The 18,994-nt window shown below is 35.2% G+C and overlaps 2 protein-coding genes across 5 annotated transcripts; one reads left to right on the top strand and one right to left on the bottom strand.

Annotated features, from left to right (window-relative positions):
* The first annotated feature begins 2,626 nt into the window (after window positions 1–2,626).
* On the top strand, window positions 2,627–8,047 carry LOC120189161. Of its 4 annotated transcripts, none has more exons than XM_039192495.1 (5): window positions 2,627–2,833; window positions 4,475–4,554; window positions 4,704–6,525; window positions 6,996–7,146; window positions 7,239–8,047. In XM_039192495.1, the coding sequence occupies exons 3-5, from the start codon at window positions 4,936–4,938 to the stop codon at window positions 7,880–7,882; spliced, it is 2,385 nt and encodes a 794-aa protein (XP_039048426.1). In that variant the 5' UTR covers window positions 2,627–2,833; window positions 4,475–4,554; window positions 4,704–4,935; the 3' UTR covers window positions 7,883–8,047. The 4 variants fall into 4 exon arrangements, with proteins under 4 accessions (XP_039048426.1, XP_039048428.1, XP_039048427.1 ...); XM_039192497.1 differs by lacking the exon at window positions 2,627–2,833 and adding an exon at window positions 3,377–3,534; XM_039192496.1 differs by lacking the exon at window positions 2,627–2,833 and adding an exon at window positions 3,733–3,831.
* Window positions 8,048–8,914: 867 nt separating this feature from the next.
* On the bottom strand, window positions 8,915–15,421 carry LOC120188920 (tetraspanin-20-like). The gene is made up of 6 exons (XM_039192297.1): window positions 14,925–15,421; window positions 14,130–14,229; window positions 13,695–13,775; window positions 13,500–13,604; window positions 11,809–12,003; window positions 8,915–9,329 (listed from the first exon to the last, which is right to left on the bottom strand). The coding sequence occupies exons 1-6, from the start codon at window positions 15,233–15,235 to the stop codon at window positions 9,240–9,242; spliced, it is 882 nt and encodes a 293-aa protein (XP_039048228.1). The 5' UTR covers window positions 15,236–15,421; the 3' UTR covers window positions 8,915–9,239.
* Between the last annotated feature and the right edge of the window lie 3,573 nt (window positions 15,422–18,994).

Here is an 18,994-nt window from a genome sequence, read left to right as displayed (position 1 = left end):
TGTTGAGTGAAAGAGAACAATGGGGACTCTCGCGCACCGCTGCCGCCGCCGTCTGTCTCGGCACGGCACGACACGACTCGGCTCGTGGTCGTGGTAATACATGTCTTCGACACGTCCGCGCGGATACTATCTTTTTAGAGAAAATTCTTGAGGAATTTCTCTTTGAAAGAAACAAATGGAAACATGTGAAAGATTTCAACTGATATTTATAGGCTGTTGAGGACTGTTTAATTTCAAATGATAACAGCTGATTTATGAGAGTTATCAGAAATTAAACAGCTTTTCCTAAATTAAATAAAAAACGTTAAGATGTATCTGGACTCATTTCCAGCTTTGTACAGAGGAGACAAGCTGTTAATATCAGGAGTTACAGGAGTTATTTGATTTAATTACATGGGTTACATGATATAATTTCAGGAGTTATAACAGCTGAACAATGATGCAATGAACCTGGACTATTTTTGAGTCAGGTTCATCTAGACGTTTCAGTTGTTACAAAAGAAGAGATTTAATCCTGAAATTTTATGAACGATTTTAACCCTATTTCTAGCCTATAAATATAGGGCTATATTCAGCTTATCAACTCACTCTCAACATTCACAATTCACTCTCAAAGTGTTTTCTGCAATTATTCTTTTTGTGCTTTCCGATAAGAAGAGCAATACCACCGGCAGTCCACTCCGATTTCGGGTGTACAGAATTCGGAGCGACCGTGTTAACCTCGGGGGACGGTCTGTCTACTGTAGCGATTACACACATCGGGGCGAATTCGTTTCTAAGGCAGTGGTTATACCACGACACGGTTTACGAATCTGTTCCTTTTAATTACTGTTTATATTTCCAGTCAATGCTAACGGTATAGTTTTGCAGTTCATATATCCAATAATTTTTAATATATTTCTTTTCGCATATTATTAAAGTGTTTATTTTTGTCTGCGTTTATGACATAGTTGCTCATTGCTTTTATGGTACGATTTGATCTATCATTATGATTGTTTGATGTTTCGTGTTGCATCTATTACGGTGCACTATTAATAAAGAAATATCGACATTCCCGTATAGTTAAATCACCTTTTGCGGTAGTTTATTGATGATTTAGAATTGTTTGCGGAACAATATGTCATATTGATTCTCTTAGTCTCCACACCTACATCAATATTGTGTCTAGGTTCGAATAAAAATTATTGATAATTGTTAGGTCTTTTTTGAAAGATGAAACATGTATTCAAAGAAAGATTTTAATTTTAATTTTATTTTTCTTTATACCTTTCAGATTTTCATGTTGAAATTGTATTGTTTTTATTATACCTTACTTTTTTATTTAATGAAAAACTAACTTTTTGTTAACGTGAATCAAATAATTTACAAAATTTATTTATAATTTAATGGCGAACATTGTAAAGATAGAGAAATCATGAAAGAAAATTAAACAATTTTATGTAAATAAAACATTATTTTTTATTATTTAAAGAAATGGCACACAAAACAAATTATTTAGAAAAATAGCATCTATTTCCTAACAAATGATGTCATGTAAGGTAAAAGCATGTACTGTCAGAAGCACTTTTTAAAGACTTATTTCATAGAGAGCGTCTCTACATTATGTGACATTTTTCATTTATTTATATTTTAAGATCAAATTATAAGAAAATAAAAGTATAAGAATTAAAAAACAATAATTTTAAAAAATTAAATTAAATTTTATTTTATTTTTTTTTAGTTTATTGACAATATACATTACACACAAAATTATTTGAATTGAAGTCTTTTAAGAGTAATAATATTTCTTATGATCATTACGGTCATTTGATGAGTTTATTTTTTTTTTGTTTAAATGAATTCAAGGATTAAAATTATTAATAAAAAACCTAACAACTTAAAATGAAAAGTTAAATAATATGACGATAATAAGGTACCTTTGACCTTTTATCATTACGTAGATCTAAAAAAATTATGTGAATTAGAAAAACATTTGTCGCAATTAGACATAAAATTTGTCATCTAAAAATTTTACAATATAATTATATTTCAAACATTAAAATTCGATTGTTTAAACTAAACTCGTCATTTTCTAACTAGGCACATATCCTGTAAGATTCATTCCCCCCACCCCCCACCCCCACGTGACACTTTGTAATTTTATCGAAAACTAATATCATTTTTTTAAATAATTTATTTAAATATTATTCTCTTAAATAATTAAAATAATAGTATTATTTATGTAAAAAAACCCAGAAGATTAGCTCTCCCATTTGACGAATTTAGGTATAATATATTAAAATTTTATACTATCATATATATTCAGTTACTTATATTAAAAAATAAATAATAGAAATAATACATTTGTTAATTATCATATTAAAAATAACCCGGGTGGAGAATTTCTAAAATAGTGCACATTAAAAAGAATCTGGCAGTTAAGAACGAGTGATTATTCTATTTTATTTTGTAAGTGAAGGTGAACTAATTGCATGATAATGATGTCCAACGTAATTAAACCATTACAAATTAATCATCCAAATTAAGGGCTAAATACAAAATAAAAAAGAGATAGAGGATGTAAAAGAAAAATCGTGAAAAGAACACCATCCTCATCGGTATTTAACATTTTGCGACTCGAAAGAAGTAATATTTATCTCATTGACCCCCCACGCTCTCACTCGCTCATTTCAGACTCGGTGACTCACCCTCAGTTTTATTCGCCTCCTGTCTCTCTCTCTCTCATAGCTCGCCAAGCTTTCATTTCCGACAGCGACGCCAACTGCGGTTATGCTTGGCAGATTCCGGCGGTTCTCCAGCTGCATTTCGTGTGATATTAGATTCTGATCACCAGGTCACTCTCTCTCTCCCTCTAAGCTAATCTCTGCTTCTTACACGTAATAGAAAGGGCGTGTCAGTTTCTAGAGAGAGATCAGGAGTAATTCTCAGTTTCCTTTTTCTCGCGGTCCTCTTACGATCTCTCTTTTCTTTTAATTCTAAATACGTTTTTTTGGAAAAATATTATAAATATGCATTATTTTCAAACAAATATAACTGCAAAATCAAATCTTAATTATTTTTCTAGATTTGATTGCCTTTCACTCTGCAATAATCTCAGCTTAGAAGCTATTTTTTCAAATAGATTATTCCTTTTTGACTCCACATATGTGTAGTTTTTTAATCTCAAAGTTCTTCCGCTTTACTTACTTGAGGTGCTTTGTTTTTCTATTTCCTCCATTTTCCAATGAATGCAGTTGCTTTGATACTTTTATCATTGTCAAATTAGTATAGAATTTTTTTTACAAATAAAAAATACTTTGCGGTTTTGCTTCAGAGCTTATAACGACGTGTGATGTGATGCAGCATGTGAAAAATATTTCCTTTTCCTTACTATTTTTTTTCTTTCCTGTCCAAGCTTCCCTGTCTCCTTCTTCTTTTCTTCCCGAGGGTGGTGCTGGTTTTTAAATCGGTTTCCTGGTTTTGAATTTGGACCTGGGAATTGATCTGCAAAGGAAATAGCTTGATTGACTTGTAGGAGTGTTGTATTTTGAGTTGGTTAGGACTTGTGATCATATAATGTTCTTGCAATGGCATTCTTTTGAATCATCCGTGTTATCGTTATTGTTTGATTTGCATTTTACTTTTGAAGTTTACTCTGCTAAAAGTACTATTATTTGACTAATTTGTAGCTTGATTTGACATATTCCCTGATTTTAGTTTTCTTTTTATAATTAGGAGAAAAAAATTGGAAATTAATTTGGGATTTTTCGTTTGTGTGCTTAGCAGGTGTGGAAATGAACGGGATTCAGAACAGGAAAGGTCAGAGTATTGAGAAATTTCCAGGATGTCTGGGTAGGATGGTAAACCTGTTTGATTTCAACGTAGGCGTTCCTCGAAACAGCCTGCTTAGTGATAAACCACATGGCGATTATGGTGATCTCCTTTTTCATGAAAAAGGTAGTTTTCCTTTTTTGGTTCTTTTGCTTTTGAAGATTTGAGCACTTTGTTGTCTGGGTAGTAGGTTTCCATGATCATCACTTGTGTAGTTAGTATTCCTTTTTTCCTTCAATTCAAAGCATTTTTCATTTCTTTTTGTCACTTGTCTATTGAAGAAAATTCAGAACTTTGTAAAATTATATTTATGAAAGTTAACTGCTGAATCCGCTATTAGATTTTCTTCCAAAATTTTGAAGGTTTATAAAATGGTATAAGATGTGGAATCTTACTCTGGTTCTGGAGGGCAGTTATTCTGTAGTTCATGTCTATTGCCTTAACTACTGGTACTTGCCTTCAATTTTCTATATTTCTGGTCTTAGTACGGTGGCAATCTTAAATTGTAGAGACCCCCCCCCCCCCAAAAAAAAAAAAAAAACTAAAATTACTTAGACAAATTGTATACAATGAATCAAATGTTGTGTATAGGTAGTTTTCGATGCTTATGATTTTATTATATATTTACCTTGCTATTTTGACATGGTGATACTTGAATGAGCAGGTTCCTCACTCACAAGGAGTCAATCTGACGTGGTAAGGATGGTGAGCCCCACATTTGGAGACCCTATAGAGGATAAAGCGGTAAGCATTGGTTTTTAATCTGCAATAGTAATTATATAAACAAGTTGCAAACAGATTCTTTTCAGAACTTGTCTATGTATGTTCCACCTGTATTATAAAATTAAATATCCTAGTGTCCTTACCTGTGCTGATTTTTTTTATCTGTGCAGAATATATCTGAGTTACGGAGAACTTTGTCAAACAAGAAAGGTAATGGAACACCCATGAAGAGGCTCATAGCCAAGGAAATGTCAAAAGAAGTAGAATCTACGGATGACCCACCCAATGTGGTTGCTAAGCTGATGGGGCTCGACACTACCAAAGCTGCAGCATAATTTAGCTTCACAAAGATGCCATTCTAAAGGTCCATCTCGACGCTCTTTGAGTCAATCTGAGATACCAATGGAAGGCTGGAAGCAAGGCCGAGTCTTTTCAGCCAAGCAAATGCAATGCGAAGGAAATCTCTGTGGAGAGCTGAACAAATATGAAGATGTTTTTGAAATATGGAAACAGTCCTCTAGGACAACTAACGCAAGACACAGCTCTCCACATATAGGCAGTTATAATGATAATGTGAATGAGAAAAGAATAGCACTAGTTCGTCAAAAGTTTATGGAAGTTAAACATCTGGTGACTGATGAAAAACTTCGCCAGACCAAGGAATTTCAGGACGCACTTGAAGTTTTGAGTTCCAATAGAGAGTTATTCCTCAAGCTTCTTGAAGAGCCAAATTCTACATTCTCTCAGTCTCTTCACAATTTCCAGTCTTTAATTCCTGAGACAAAGCATATCACTATTCTTAGACCTTCCATGATGGTTGACAAAGAAAAACTTTCTGGAGTAGGAAAGAAGGGTGATAAACAGACCAAGATACCTGCGCAGATGGGTCAAGTAACTAGGTGGGATAGAAACAACACTGCATGTTCTCCTCCTTTCCCCGATCCAAATGTTGACGAATATTCTTCCCAACCAACTAGAATTGTGGTATTGAAGCCCAGCCTTGGGAAGACTCAGAACATTAAGACTTTCGCAGCTCCATCTTTCTCATCACCCAGGTTAGTGCATGGTGAAGATTCTTTTGAGGAACCAGAAGATGATGATGTACAAGAACAGAGAAGAGAAGTGGCCAAGGGAATCACTAGAGAGACGCTAGAAAATATGATGCATCACAGGAGGGAAGAAACATTGCTTTCTTCTGTGTTTTCTAATGGTTATATTGGTGATGATAGTTCATTTAATAGATCCGAAAACGAGTGTGCTGCAGAAAACCTCAGTGATTCTGATGGTATGTCACCAACTTCTAGACATTCTTCCTCTTCCTTCAGCCGTGCATCATGTTCTACCAAGTCCTCAGTTTGCAGGGAAGCAAAGAAACGACTTTCAGAAAGATGGAGCCTGGTGGCATCAAATAAGAGTTCTCAAGAACAAAGAAACATTGTGAGAAGCTCAAGCACATTAGGTGAGATGCTTGCTCTTTCTGATACCAAAATGTTGGTGAAATCTGAAGAAGAGGGAAATAATAAGGAACAAGAACCTGAGGAATCAACGTCATGCCTAACTTTGAATAAAGAAGAAAGTACAAGTGATTCTCCCAAGAACCGTCTCAGGTCAACAGGGCTCCTATCTTCCACTGCAAATGGTGGAAGGCTTGAAGTTGAAGTTTCAGATCCAAGAGATAGCAAAGAAAAAGTTTCCAAGGAACTGGCAAAGGCAAAGGCAAAGAGCATGAAATCATCTTTGAAAGGAAAAGTTTCAGGTTTATTTTTCTCGAAGAATAAGAAAACCAATAAACAAAAATCTAGTGGATCTCAAGCTACTGATGCATCTCAATCTGCAACTCCTGGAACACCTGGCTCACCCATAATTCATCCTCGAAAGATTAGCAGTAATTCATCTCAATGTGTTAACAGTTGCAACCAAGAGCGTTTCTATGAAACTCATTTACCAGATTTGACTAGTATGGGACAGAAACAAGGCATGATTTCCTTCCAGGTACTTCAAACTTCTCGAGTTTCTTAGCAATTCATATATTTATTGAATGTTTACATCTTGTTTTATACACATACATCAAATATGCTCTAGTTTTTCTATCCTGATCTGAGATTTGACTGTTCAAGATGGAAAGTGCAACAAAATTGCCTCCCATCTATAAAATCTAGGAGAGCGGAAGCCAGCACATAATAAACCTTTAATATTCTTTTACCTTTATCCGAACAGTGTGCGATGCTGAAGATGATATAATTCTTCAAATAGGGTTGAATAAATTTTCCCACTATTACAGGATGATCTCGTATTTAAGAGCATCATTATGTTTATATTCATTTATTTTCTTAGCTATGACAAATATTAGTCATCATCTTAGCCAACTTAAGGGGCAGTACTGTGATCTGCACATGAGATCAGATTGTATTCTAAACTTCTACGACTTAATCACTTATCAATACTTTGGTCACTTTTTGTAGGCAGGGTTGTCTGTACCAAAAACTTCAATGGCAGCCCATATGAGCGAGAATCAGGAGCAGCCGAGCCCTATCTCGGTTCTAGAACCTCCGTTTGATGAGGAAGAGAACACAATTCACGAGTGCTCTGGCAGTTTCAAAACTCTGCACCCAGGTAAACTTCACTTATTAATACTGGGAAAATTTATTACTTGCCTGATTTCTTAGTTCCTCTTATCCTCATTTATTTTCCCTTTAATAAAATAGGTTTGGAGGTGCCACTTAACTCTAACTTGATTGACAAGTCACCACCAATAGAATCAATTGCTCGCGTCCTATCATGGGGTATTTCTTTTTCAGAGACAGCATCAAGCCTCTCTATGGTTTCCCCCGGTCCCAAGGAAGAACATGATTGGGTTTTCTCAGTCCAATCACTATTATCAGCCACGGCTCTCAATGGCCAGATGCCAGTCGAGTCGTTTAGATGGCATTCACCTGAAAGCCCGTTGGACCCATCCTTGAGAGACAAATATGCCAACTTGAATGCCAAAGAACCTCTACATGAGTCCAAGCGACGACAATGGAGATCAAACAGGAAGCTCGTGTTCGACTGTGTGAATGCAGCATTATTAGAAATCACAGGTTCCGGTTCAGACAGTTGTGTGAGAACCCTGTCATCAGGCAGGGAGGGTGCATCTTCCATGCTGGTTGACCAAGTGTGGTCCCAAATGAAGGAATTGTTTTCCGGTGAGGTGAAATGTGGTTTAGTGGGTGATGACCTGGTGGTGCAGAAAGAAGTGGTGAATGAAACGCGGGCTTATCAAATAAAATTGGAAAAAGATAATTTGGGAAGGGAGATAGAAGGGAAGTTGCTAGAAGAGCTTGTGGAAGAGGCAGTAATGTGGATTTGACCAAGTAGGCCTTTGTACTCTCTCCATTGATTGTAACTCTTTTCTGTTTTGTGAATCTGTGCATTTGATATTTGAACAACCAAGATCCTGACCCATGCTTTATTTGTTTATTGTTGTACATAAAATAATGGTAATATTATTAATCTGATATGAGTTGTTTAAAAATATTATTGTTCTGATTGAAATGTATATAATTAGCATTAAAATATATTTCCTCAGCTGAAGACACTACAGACAGTGTCTCCAATCTCCATCCTTAACGCTACCGAAATCGGTTCAAATAAATGGGGCAATGTTCATCTACCATCTCCTATTGTATAATTTAAACTATATCTAGCAAAAGGTAGCAAGCATAAAAAGAAAAAGATTACATGGGTAAAAAGGCAGACTATGTTCTTTAATTTCCTTGACCATGTATTCTACATGCAACCATTTTATGCAATTTGCAAACAACGTTTGCCATCATACAATTATTTTATATAACAAATTCATACGGGGATTATAATATATAGAACATACACAACTTCTTGTTTCTATTTATTATAAATAAAAAGATCCCAGGATAACTTTACCCTCAACTAGATGACAAAAGAATAGGATTAAATAAAGATTTCACAAATTTCCATGATTTTCTTATTATAACAAGGAGAGAAAAAAAAATTCCCACAGGGATGTCCAAAGGAATATTGTTGTGGGAGGGCAAACACATGGGAGGCGACCAAGTAATATTAAACATAGCACAGGGAAATAAAAATCACGTCGTGACATAAAAATAAAATATATACAAATATCTCAGAATCTATATATAATATAATTCATTAATATATCGATATATGTATATGAATGATATCTTGAGCACAATTATGATACAAAAGATAAAAAAAAGTACACAAATATAACACATATATTCATGCAGGACGCATAACCATAACAGACAATCCTTGGGTCCAGTTAACATAGCTCAACATCTAGAACATCTAGTTTGGAACAGTAAGGTTGATGAAGAGAGAGGAAAACAGAAAGACGGGGATCAAACTTAAATCAACTGCACTATATTATAAGTTGAGCTGTTTAGGAATAGTACATTCACTCTGACAATTCGGTTTAATGACGATCATAATACAGTATTACAAACAACGAACTTCTCGTTTATAGAGAATGCCATTATCACCACATTCAGTTAGGACAATCATTCCATAGGTGCAATTGGAAAGACCTATATACATCTAACTTCCTCCACAAAAAGTAGAGAGTAAAAGGACTTCATACTTGCAAAGATATGTACTTGCTCAGTTCAAGATACAAGGGACACATCTGCCTATGAGATGGTCATGGACCATTCTTTTTTGTTATTGTTCTACTTGGACTTCATACTTGCAGATGCATTCTGGTTTAGTAGACTGTATTTATCAGGACCGTTGGATCTATCATCACTGTTCAGTCCATACTGCAATGCCCAATTCAATGTTATGATTTACAATACAAAAGCCAATATTATAAGGAAGGTACTGCACATGGATAGATAGAAGTGGAAACAAAACAAAGCATGAATGATTGTCCCCCTTTAAATTATAGTGATTCTTAACAAAATTTCGAGTACTTATATGAACCAAGATTACATCAAAAACACCAGTAACGAACATCATAAAATTTGCTTTGCATCTGGACCACCCTTTTGCATTATAGTTGCTGTTTGTCAACCAGAAGAAAGTTACTAAAACCCAAAGCCAAACAAAAAATAGTTAAACAAGATAACTTCCAACCAGGATCATAACATCTCCCCAAAATTCCAAAAGGGAGAGAAGACAAAAAGGAACCGAAATCATGATTTCACAACTGAAGTAAAGACACAAAGTATCATGTACAAGTATCATTGATCAGTCATTGGGAACTGGGATCTCTCTATCACATTAACAGCTGTGCACTGCATATATAAAAGTATTTATTTCTGACTCAGATATCAGACTGAGGAGAGAGTTGAATGAATGGGAATTTGAGCAATGGGCAAATTTGATGGTTGTTATCTCTGATTTTTCTATTTCTGCTGATGCCACTGATGGACTGTTTTGGAAGGGGAATGGGGAAGGGGTTTTCACTGTGAAATCATGTGTCAATCTATCTTATTCGGGTTCTCCCGATTCAGAGGAAGCTAAATTTTGGAAGTCTAATGTTTGGAGGGGTCTGTTGCCTCCAAGAGTTGAGACTTTTCTTTGGCAAGTTATCTTAAAGAAGTTGGCGGTCAAGACAGCTCTGGTTAAGAGAGGTGTTCAGGGCATAAATGATACTTTGTGTTCTTTCTGTAATCTTGAAGAAGAGTCTTCATCGCATTTATTTTTTTCCTGTTCGGTTGTTTGGCCAATTTGGATGAAATTCTTGGGCTATTGGAATTTTCAGTCGGTTTTTCATGAAGATGCTAAAGGATTCCTATTGGCTTGGAATGACTTGAAGACCAACTCTCTTATCTGGCCATTTATTCCTGGAGCTGTTCTATGGACAATTTGGAAGACCAGGAATTTTATAGTGTTTGAAGGAGGGAAGCTTGATCGAGCAGAGATTTTCTTTCTAGCTAGGTGCAGGCTTGCTTCATGGTTTCTAGCTAAGGAAACTAATGTTACTATTTCCAAGGATGATATTATTGCTGACCCGTCCATAGTGGATTCCTACTCGTCCCATTCTAATCGGGTTTCAACCGTGTTTCCTTGGTCCCCTCCTCCAAAAGGGTTTGTTAAACTTAATGTGGATGCGGCTACCTCGAGTGATTGGAAGAGGAGTGGCTTAGGTGGTATTTTGAAAGACTTGTCTGGTTCGATTCTTGGCTCCTTCAAAGAGCCTGCTGGTCCGGGCCCCCCAACTTTAATGGAATTGAAGGCTATCCTAAAGGGTTTAGATTTTTTTGAATCTATTCGTCATAGGGTTAAAGATAGATTGATTATTGAGAGTGATAGTCAGGTGGCAGTTGGCTGGATTAAGGATGTGGTCTCTTGTCCTGTTGTTTATGTTCAAATAGTTAAAGACATTATTCAAAAGCTTAGTGTTTTTGAAGGTTTTATTAGTTGGGTTAGTAGGACAGCCAATATAGAGGCGGATGTCCTAGCTAAGGCGGGTATTGGTTGATTTATGCTCTGTTAAGGGCTGTTTCTTTCTGGTTTTGTATCTCTTGAGGGAGATTGGTTTGTATTACTTTGTTATATTTGAGTTTAATGAATCCTAGGGCACTCCTTTCCTCCTTGTGTGGATTAAGGAACTATTTTTAAGTTCCGTTAATCACCAAGGGGGTTTTATTGAGGCCTTTTATTCCTATCAAAAAAAAGATATCAGACTGCAAGGCTGGGACAAATGACACTGAGTTGGATTATTAGTTTATTTCAGATCTGACCAATGTCTTCTATAGATTCCATGCATCCGAACTAATTAGATAGTATCAAATAGCAACCAGACTGAGTTTCACACATGGAATTATCGTTTTAGTTCAATACCCCACTTATGATTTAGTAACTTGTGAGTGTGAATCCCAATGAGATTAATTTTGTGGATTTGAATCTGAAAAAAAAAATATTTGGAAGCATATGTGAAAGAAAATCAAATGTACACTTGTGAACTGCATACATGTTCAATCACGGCTTATTTGCTACTGATATCCTGGATTGTGATACTAGGTTAAGGACAGTGAGTTGGACCATTCACTTGTCATCCTGTCACCAAATACTTCAATAGATTCCCTAAAATAATTTACATAGTATGGAAGTAATGAGATCCACTGTTTTTATAGATACTAAGTCGAGGAACCATTTACACAGGCAGCAGTCATCATTCAATCTAGAATTAGATGTCATGCAATGGATTTCTCATCATACAGAATAACCTAATAAAACAGAGTGAACTGTCCCACATAAATAGAATCAAGCCATAATTTTATGCTAACATACCTTTTCTCTTATTCGTGATCCCCAGATATCAGAGTGTGGTTCTCTGCCATCACCCTTGGATGTAGCAGATGTGTGGCTAGATTGAGGGTTTAGGAGGGGGCCTCTAATACTTTCATAATCATATTCATCGTCTATGCCCATTCTTCTAGAGGATACCATTGCCCGCAAAATTATTGCCACTAGCAAAGCCAATGCCTGAAAGATTACAGGAATAAGCAAAAACACGATTAAAGGAAATAAAAATATATATATATATATATGCATATAAAATTCCTTTCTTTTCTTTCATATTAAAAAACAAGATTTATTTCATCTGGTCGTTGAATTTAATTACCGTATATACTTATATATGAACTAAAAAAATATGTCCATGCATTTTCAGTTCATAACAGTTTGACTTGTCCCAATAAAAAATGTGGGACTAAGATGGATTCCTATATTTTCAATGAAAATTTTCGTTTTGTTTCAATTATAAAAAAAAAATATTAAAAAAATTATAATTACGAAAACAACAAAGTTGGTGTGTTGTAAGCCACGATCAAGTAATGGTTGGGCATAGGCAGTATCTAGTTAGAAGTGTCAATATATCATCCACGGTAACTTTATCACCTCAATAAGGAAAGTGGACTAAGTATTTCATCTTGTTAAAGATTACTCGGTGGTTAAGTTTATTTAAGCAAGAATTCCTATGGATTTTTGTGTAATCTCTATGTTTATAGCAGATTTTCTTCTCTGCTATGTGGAGTGGAGATAGGCAGGGCCGAACCATGTTAAATGTGATTTAGTCCATGTTAATCTCATTTTGATTATTTTTTCTGCTTACAAATTCCTAATAAGTGGCATCATGAGCTATGGTTATGATGATCTGGTCATGAGTTGTTATTCAGTTTCAAGAGAACTTGTTATTGTCAATTATGTTAGCAAGAATAGAGATATGCAAGAGAGTTTGTGGCAGAGGTATTGATTCTCAATCAATCCAACAATGTTTCAACGGATATTTGGTAATTTTGTGATTGAATTTGTGTCAAGGGAGAGATTATTATGTATTGAATCAAATTCTAATTGACAATTAAGTTAGATTTTGCTGTAATTATAGTGGTTGATGATTACTTAGTGGTTAAGTTTACTTGGGTAAAAATCCTAATGAAATTTCTTGGTGACCAAGTGTTTGACTTTATAAATATGGATTAGGTATTAACCTTTAGAATTATGCTAGAAAGAATTATTAGAGGGATGTAGTTCTTTTGGGATCTTTGTTTGAGAGATTGATTTTTGTAGGATGTTGGAAGAGTTTCTTTGGTAAAATACTAGGTTTGTGAGATATATCGATTTTTTGGGGTATAGGGAATTACATTTATTTAAAGTCTTGTAATCTCTATATTTATAGTGAATTTTCTTTCACCTCTTTGTGTGTGATTTATTTCATGTTGATCTTCTTTTGATTATTTTGTTTACTTTTAAATTCCTAACATTGTGCAAGGGTGTGGTCATAATTTTCGAACATCTAATTTTTGCTTTCTTAATCTTTCCCGCAAATATTTGGGAACACTAGAACCAAAGCTTATATTAATCAAAGCCGCAGATCACAAAGTATGTGTATTTGGTTACAGCATTTCTTTTGCATTTTAGTGCATAATAATTGCAATTAATTTAGTAAGTTATAAAATGCTTGAGAATGGTCTAGAATATACCTGAATTATGACCACACTGATTCCAACCCATTTACATATATCAATGTTGTCTTCAATGAAGCATTGAAGGGTATCAAGTTCTCCAGTTGGGTCAAATGGAATATCCTGTCAGAAAATATGTATTTAGTTAATCTGCCCATGATCAAAGGCATGGCATCTCTAGACAATAGCAATGCACCAAAAATCAGGCTATACCTTCTCCCAGCTACGGTCAATTGCAATAAATGCCACCAAAGCAGCTTCTATTAGAATGAGAACAATTTTTAGGAGTGTGTACTGGCAGTTTGATCAAGTCAAGCAAAAATATTTAATAGAATGCAGTCAATTGGATAATTGGCAGGACATAATAACTTCGACACTTCGAAGTTTGTTATAGAGCTTAGTATTTGGTTTTAGAGAGACTTAATGTGAAAACGTATAAGAAGAAACTCTGAAATTTGTGCTTAAGATTTTATCCTATTTTAGCACTTTCTCAAGAAGAAACTCTGAAATTTGTACTTAAGATTTTCAATGCTACTACACTGTCTGAAATTTGCATTTTTCATTAAAAACCTCATGCTGGCCTCTATTATGTAGATATTCAGAAACCAGACTCTAAGCCATATATAAAGACTCATCTAGGTAGGATACGAAGCAAAGGCAGCAGCCATTAATAGATTCAGCAGCTATGCAACCAATGAGAGTAATGCAACATAGCACAATGCCCACTCCCATGAAAGAATATATGAACCTAAAACAAATAAGAAAAGCATCAACTTAACACTCATCTAAGCATTACCAAATACAAACATTCAAGAACAAGCAACTCCAAAACTAATGGTTATATAGCTAATCATATAAAAAAATAAACAACCGAAAGAGACACACAACCCAAGTTCTGAATTCTAGTTGGCAGAGAAATATTAAATCCAATGCATTAGTATTTTTCCCCATAAAAAAGCCACTTTGCCCTTTATAGTTTATACTCATTAAAAATCTGTCCAGTACACATTAAATGCATTCGACCCTAAAGGTAATACTTGACTAAATTTATAAGAGTTAAAAGTGAGAAAGAAGAGACAATTTTAGCATCAAGTTAGTGATTCTAATACATAGTATGATTTTTTGCACATATAAACAAACTTCACCTAGCAACCCTGCATACGTTTTTCCTCAATAATTAATGGAATATAATTCACATTAGCTACTCTGTCCAAGTTTTTCATGAATATACAATAAAATCATATACACAACTCATGAGAGTATATGATAAGAAACTTAAGGTGTATAAAATCTCTAATTGACCTTATGTTCTTACACTATAACCTGCCTCCATCCATTTCCTTTTTTAATTTAATGTAGCATTTAGTGAAGTGTCCACTTCAAAATTCCTTAAAACAAACAATTAGTTGTAAAAATAAAAATAATAAATAGAGTAAGTAGTACCAAGGAGCAGGTAGCTTGACGGAGCTCAAGTCAAACCCGACCCCATTATCCACCTCAGAAACCAAACCGACAGCAAAGCCGTCGAGAACCCCAGCTGCTTGAGCTCCAACCTCCGGTCTTGAAATAGCGAGAGCAGAAAGTGACGAGTCCGGCGAGGGAGCCGAAGGAGGAGGAAAATTGGGGACCTGATGGTTCCATTGATCCAACATCCATATGGAATAGAGTATGATGGAAACTCCAATAAACCCTTGGAGAAAATTCAAGAACTTGAGAACAAAAGCAAACGAAACATGGCAGCAATTCGACTGCATTGCCCTAAGATTTCAATCGAATTTCGAAATCCTTATTTCGATTAAAATCCCTAATTTTGATTATGATTTTGGGGAGAGGTATATGAGATGGAAGCGGCGTTGATGGATTTTTGTGTTTTGATTTTAAAAGTTTTCTGCTTTTTAGTTTTTGTAGTTTTGTTATGTTTTGGCGTGGCGCGAGAAGGAACTGAGCTTCACCGTAAAGAGAAGTCGAAACAGAAACGGTTAGTTGTTTGGATAAGTTGGGCCTTTTCTTAGGCTCCTGCTCCGGCCCACATTCAATCCCTAGGTTCATTTGACAAGCCCATATATGACCCATCAATATAAATAGCAATTTTATTTTGTATAATCATCGATATTGATATCTGATTCATTGATTGATTAAATCAGATCAGATACTACAATTGCTCATCATAGAAGAGATCTTTCTAATCTATTTTTTCAGATTCACAATATTAATGTTAGAATATTTGACATTATAACACCGTAAATCCGACTCAATATTGAAAGATTCAAATCACTAAAGAAATTTATTGTTTTTTTTAAGTCTCATTAATAAAAAATCTTTAAAACCCAATACTTACATGACGGTTTATGGTGATTGATTATGTGAAATATGGACTAAATTAATATTTTATTAGACAAATTTGAGAAATAAATGAATTTTTAAAAGTTCAAATACTTATTTAACTTTTTAGAAGAAATAGAAATATTTTAAATTTAATAATTAAAATGTAAAAAATATTCAAAAAGATTAAATTTAATTTTTAATATATGCAATAATTTTTTATTTACTTTTTTTTATAAATATTTTTATATTTTAAATATTAATTTAAAAATATTTTTTATTTTTTTAAAAAAATTAAATAAGTTTTTAAACTAAAAAGAAAAAACTAATCTAACCCTTAAACTTAATTAGAAAAATTAATTTAATTCATATATCACGTCATCAATCATTATATGTTATCATATTAATATTATGAATTATTATGTTAATATTATAATCTCTAACGATAATAACAAAAAGAGAAAATAACCTCAGTGACCAAAAATCCCATATAATATACGATTTAACCAACTTTTTCCGGATTTGCCAAAATGACCAACAAAATCGCAATGCGATCGCTAATTCGCAACGCGATCTCCATTATCGCAAATTCGCGTTGCATTTTCGCAATGCGATAGTTGAAAATCGCGTTGCGATGGTCTACAGTGTCGTTGCGATTTTCCCAATTCGCAATGCGAATAAGTAAATCGCAACGCGAATTGGGAAAATCGCAATGTGAATAAGTAAATCGCAACGCGAATTGGGAAAATCGCAATGCGATACTGACTATCGCAATGCGATAATACAAAATCGCAACGAGATACTTACTTTCGCAACGCGATACTGACTTTCGCAACGCGATTCTGACTTTCGCAACGCGATAATACATAATCGCAATGCGATTTTCAAAGCGCCATTAGTATCTTGGCCAAGTATTTTATTTTTAAATTCCAAAAAACGAATATTAATATATTGGAACACTGAACCGTCCACAGTATATCCCGTAATCGCAACTCATAACCTAAAACCTAAAATCACAACTCAGTCCCATCTCCATCTCTCACTCTCTCACCCATCTCCGACGAAATCCGTCCCCATCTCCGGCGAAATCCGTCTATCTCCATCTCTCAGAGCCACCCTCACAATCAGAAATGGAAAATCAACCAAATCAACCAACGAGGGTTAGTTTTTTTAATTATTTTCTTTTTGAAATTTTTTCATTATTATTAGGTTTTTCATATTGAAATTGATGATAAGTTTACTGGTAATTTCAATAATAGATTAACCATTTCACTTAGATTGCTTATTAAATCAACCGAGAATCGCAACACGAAATGCAAATCGCAACGCGATTTTAGTTTCGCGTTGCGATTATCTCATTGCGATAGTCAAATTCGCGTTGCGATAGTCATTTTCGTGTTGCGATTTTCATTTTCAGAAACTATTCTTCTTCTGCAAATTGAAACTTGAATGAATTGCATTACTTCAACCAAAAAACAAAGACAAATACGAAATTCACAGTGTTGCAAATTTAAGTTTGAAGAATAAACTACTACTCTTTATGTTTATTATTGTTTTTGGTATATCTTCACAGTGTAGTTTTTGGTATATCTAATTTAGTATGTTTATTGTTTTTGTAGAACTTTTATTCGGCTCAATTGACCTTGAGAAATAAAGTCAGCCTGGCCAAAACAATTGCGTCGAAGCTTTCACCTGCACAAAGAAAAATATTTGAGGATACATGCTTCGGGCCATGGCTGAAAGTACAACATCCCGGTGGAGATGCGATGTTGACACACATGTTTCTTCAAACCATGACTAGCGATCTACCAGAGACTATACAACGTCGTGATGAGAGATATGGTTTGATTTTCCACCGGCGTATACGTGTTTTGGGCGGGAGGAGTTTTGCTTAATCACCGGTCTACGCTTCGGACACGATGATGTAGGTCGGTACACTAGACACATTACCCGCCCATCATGGCTATCCCGGGTTTTTCCTGAGCTGGAGAGGCCGAGTCTACACGTAGAAGACCTGACAAGATTGTTGAATAATAAAGATAGTTTTACTCGGATGGATGACGTCGACGTTGTCCGAGTATGCCTTCTAATTCTTTTGCATGCCGGCTTTTTAGGCAGAGAGGCCAGACAACCTATTCCAAATGATCTAATCAAATTGGTAGAAGACCTAAATGCGTGGAACCTGTTTCCGTGGGGCTCGTATTATGGAAAGCTACATGGAATAAGTTATCGTCTGCCTTGGATGATCGAAAAAGTTGCATGGCGATGGTTCCAAATACACTTTGACAGGCTTTATTTGGGCCTTTAAGGTAAGAATTTTTATATGATGTTTCCAAAATTATAAGTAATTATTTAACAATTACTAATGTTTGTTATTATATTGTTTGTAGATTTGGATATTTGAGGCCTTTCCCGCCATGAAGACATATGCAATAAAAACTTCAAATGATATTCCCAGGGCTATTTCCTGGAAGAGGAAACGGACCTTGCAATGGGAAGATTTACTACGGTATACGACAATAAATAATGTAAGTTAACATAAATACTACCATATGTTTATAAACAAGTTATTACTAGTACACGTTTAACTTTGTTTGAGCTTTTATATTATTAGGAGGCCAACACTCCTCTACAGAGGCTGACACCCACGGAAGCTGAGCTTGCCACTGATTGGTGGCAAGCTAGTAAGCGTTTTTTTGATGGAACGCTTGATGAGCAGCCTCCACTTCGGGAGCCATCACCTCACCCAGAGCTATCACCTCACCCAGAGCCATCATCTGATCGACCCGGCTATACACCTCCACAACGACAGCCATCACCTATTCTGTCACATCATCGAGCCTCTTCGCCACCATCACCGTAAGATAGGTGACCGGCAAAGATGCAACGACGTTTATCTCCCTGTTCTCCACCTCAACGGGATGAGTTAGGGGAGTTACGTGATGAGGTCAATGCCTTGCGTGAGGAGGTCGGTACTTTACGCAAAGACGATGGTGCATGGCGTGTTGAGGTGTCTACATTACGCGGTGAGGTAGCCGCTCTACGTGAGATGGTAGCATCGTTGCAGAATGAGGTTCATACTCTACGCAACGAGGTAAGTTTAAGATTTTTCATACTCGTAATTCATTCGGTTGCTGCCAATACTGCTAAACTGTTTTTGTTAGTATTTGTTTTTGGTTTTGTTTTTGTTT

Source organism: Hibiscus syriacus, unplaced genomic scaffold, assembly GCF_006381635.1.
Source record: "Hibiscus syriacus cultivar Baekdansim isolate YM2019G1 unplaced genomic scaffold, ASM638163v2 tig00116951_pilon, whole genome shotgun sequence".
Classification (NCBI taxonomy): domain Eukaryota; kingdom Viridiplantae; phylum Streptophyta; class Magnoliopsida; order Malvales; family Malvaceae; genus Hibiscus; species Hibiscus syriacus.
The sequence above is the reverse complement of the archived record's forward strand: the minus strand, read 5'-3'. Positions and strand labels throughout refer to the sequence as shown.

Excerpts from the sequence above, each read along its gene's own strand:
- LOC120189161 (XM_039192495.1), top strand. The coding sequence starts at position 4,936 with ATGGAAGGCTGGAAGCAAGGCCGAGTCTTTTCAGCCAAGCAAATGCAA. Across the intron at positions 6,526-6,995 it reads AAGGCATGATTTCCTTCCAG|GCAGGGTTGTCTGTACCAAA; the intron begins GTACTTCAAACT and ends CACTTTTTGTAG. Across the intron at positions 7,147-7,238 it reads TTTCAAAACTCTGCACCCAG|GTTTGGAGGTGCCACTTAAC; the intron begins GTAAACTTCACT and ends TTAATAAAATAG.
- LOC120188920 (XM_039192297.1), bottom strand. The coding sequence starts at position 15,235 with ATGCAGTCGAATTGCTGCCATGTTTCGTTTGCTTTTGTTCTCAAGTTC. Across the intron at positions 14,230-14,924 it reads GTCAAGCTACCTGCTCCTTG|GTTCATATATTCTTTCATGG; the intron begins GTACTACTTACT and ends TATTTGTTTTAG. Across the intron at positions 9,330-11,808 it reads GATCACGAATAAGAGAAAAG|TATGGACTGAACAGTGATGA; the intron begins GTATGTTAGCAT and ends TGGGCATTGCAG.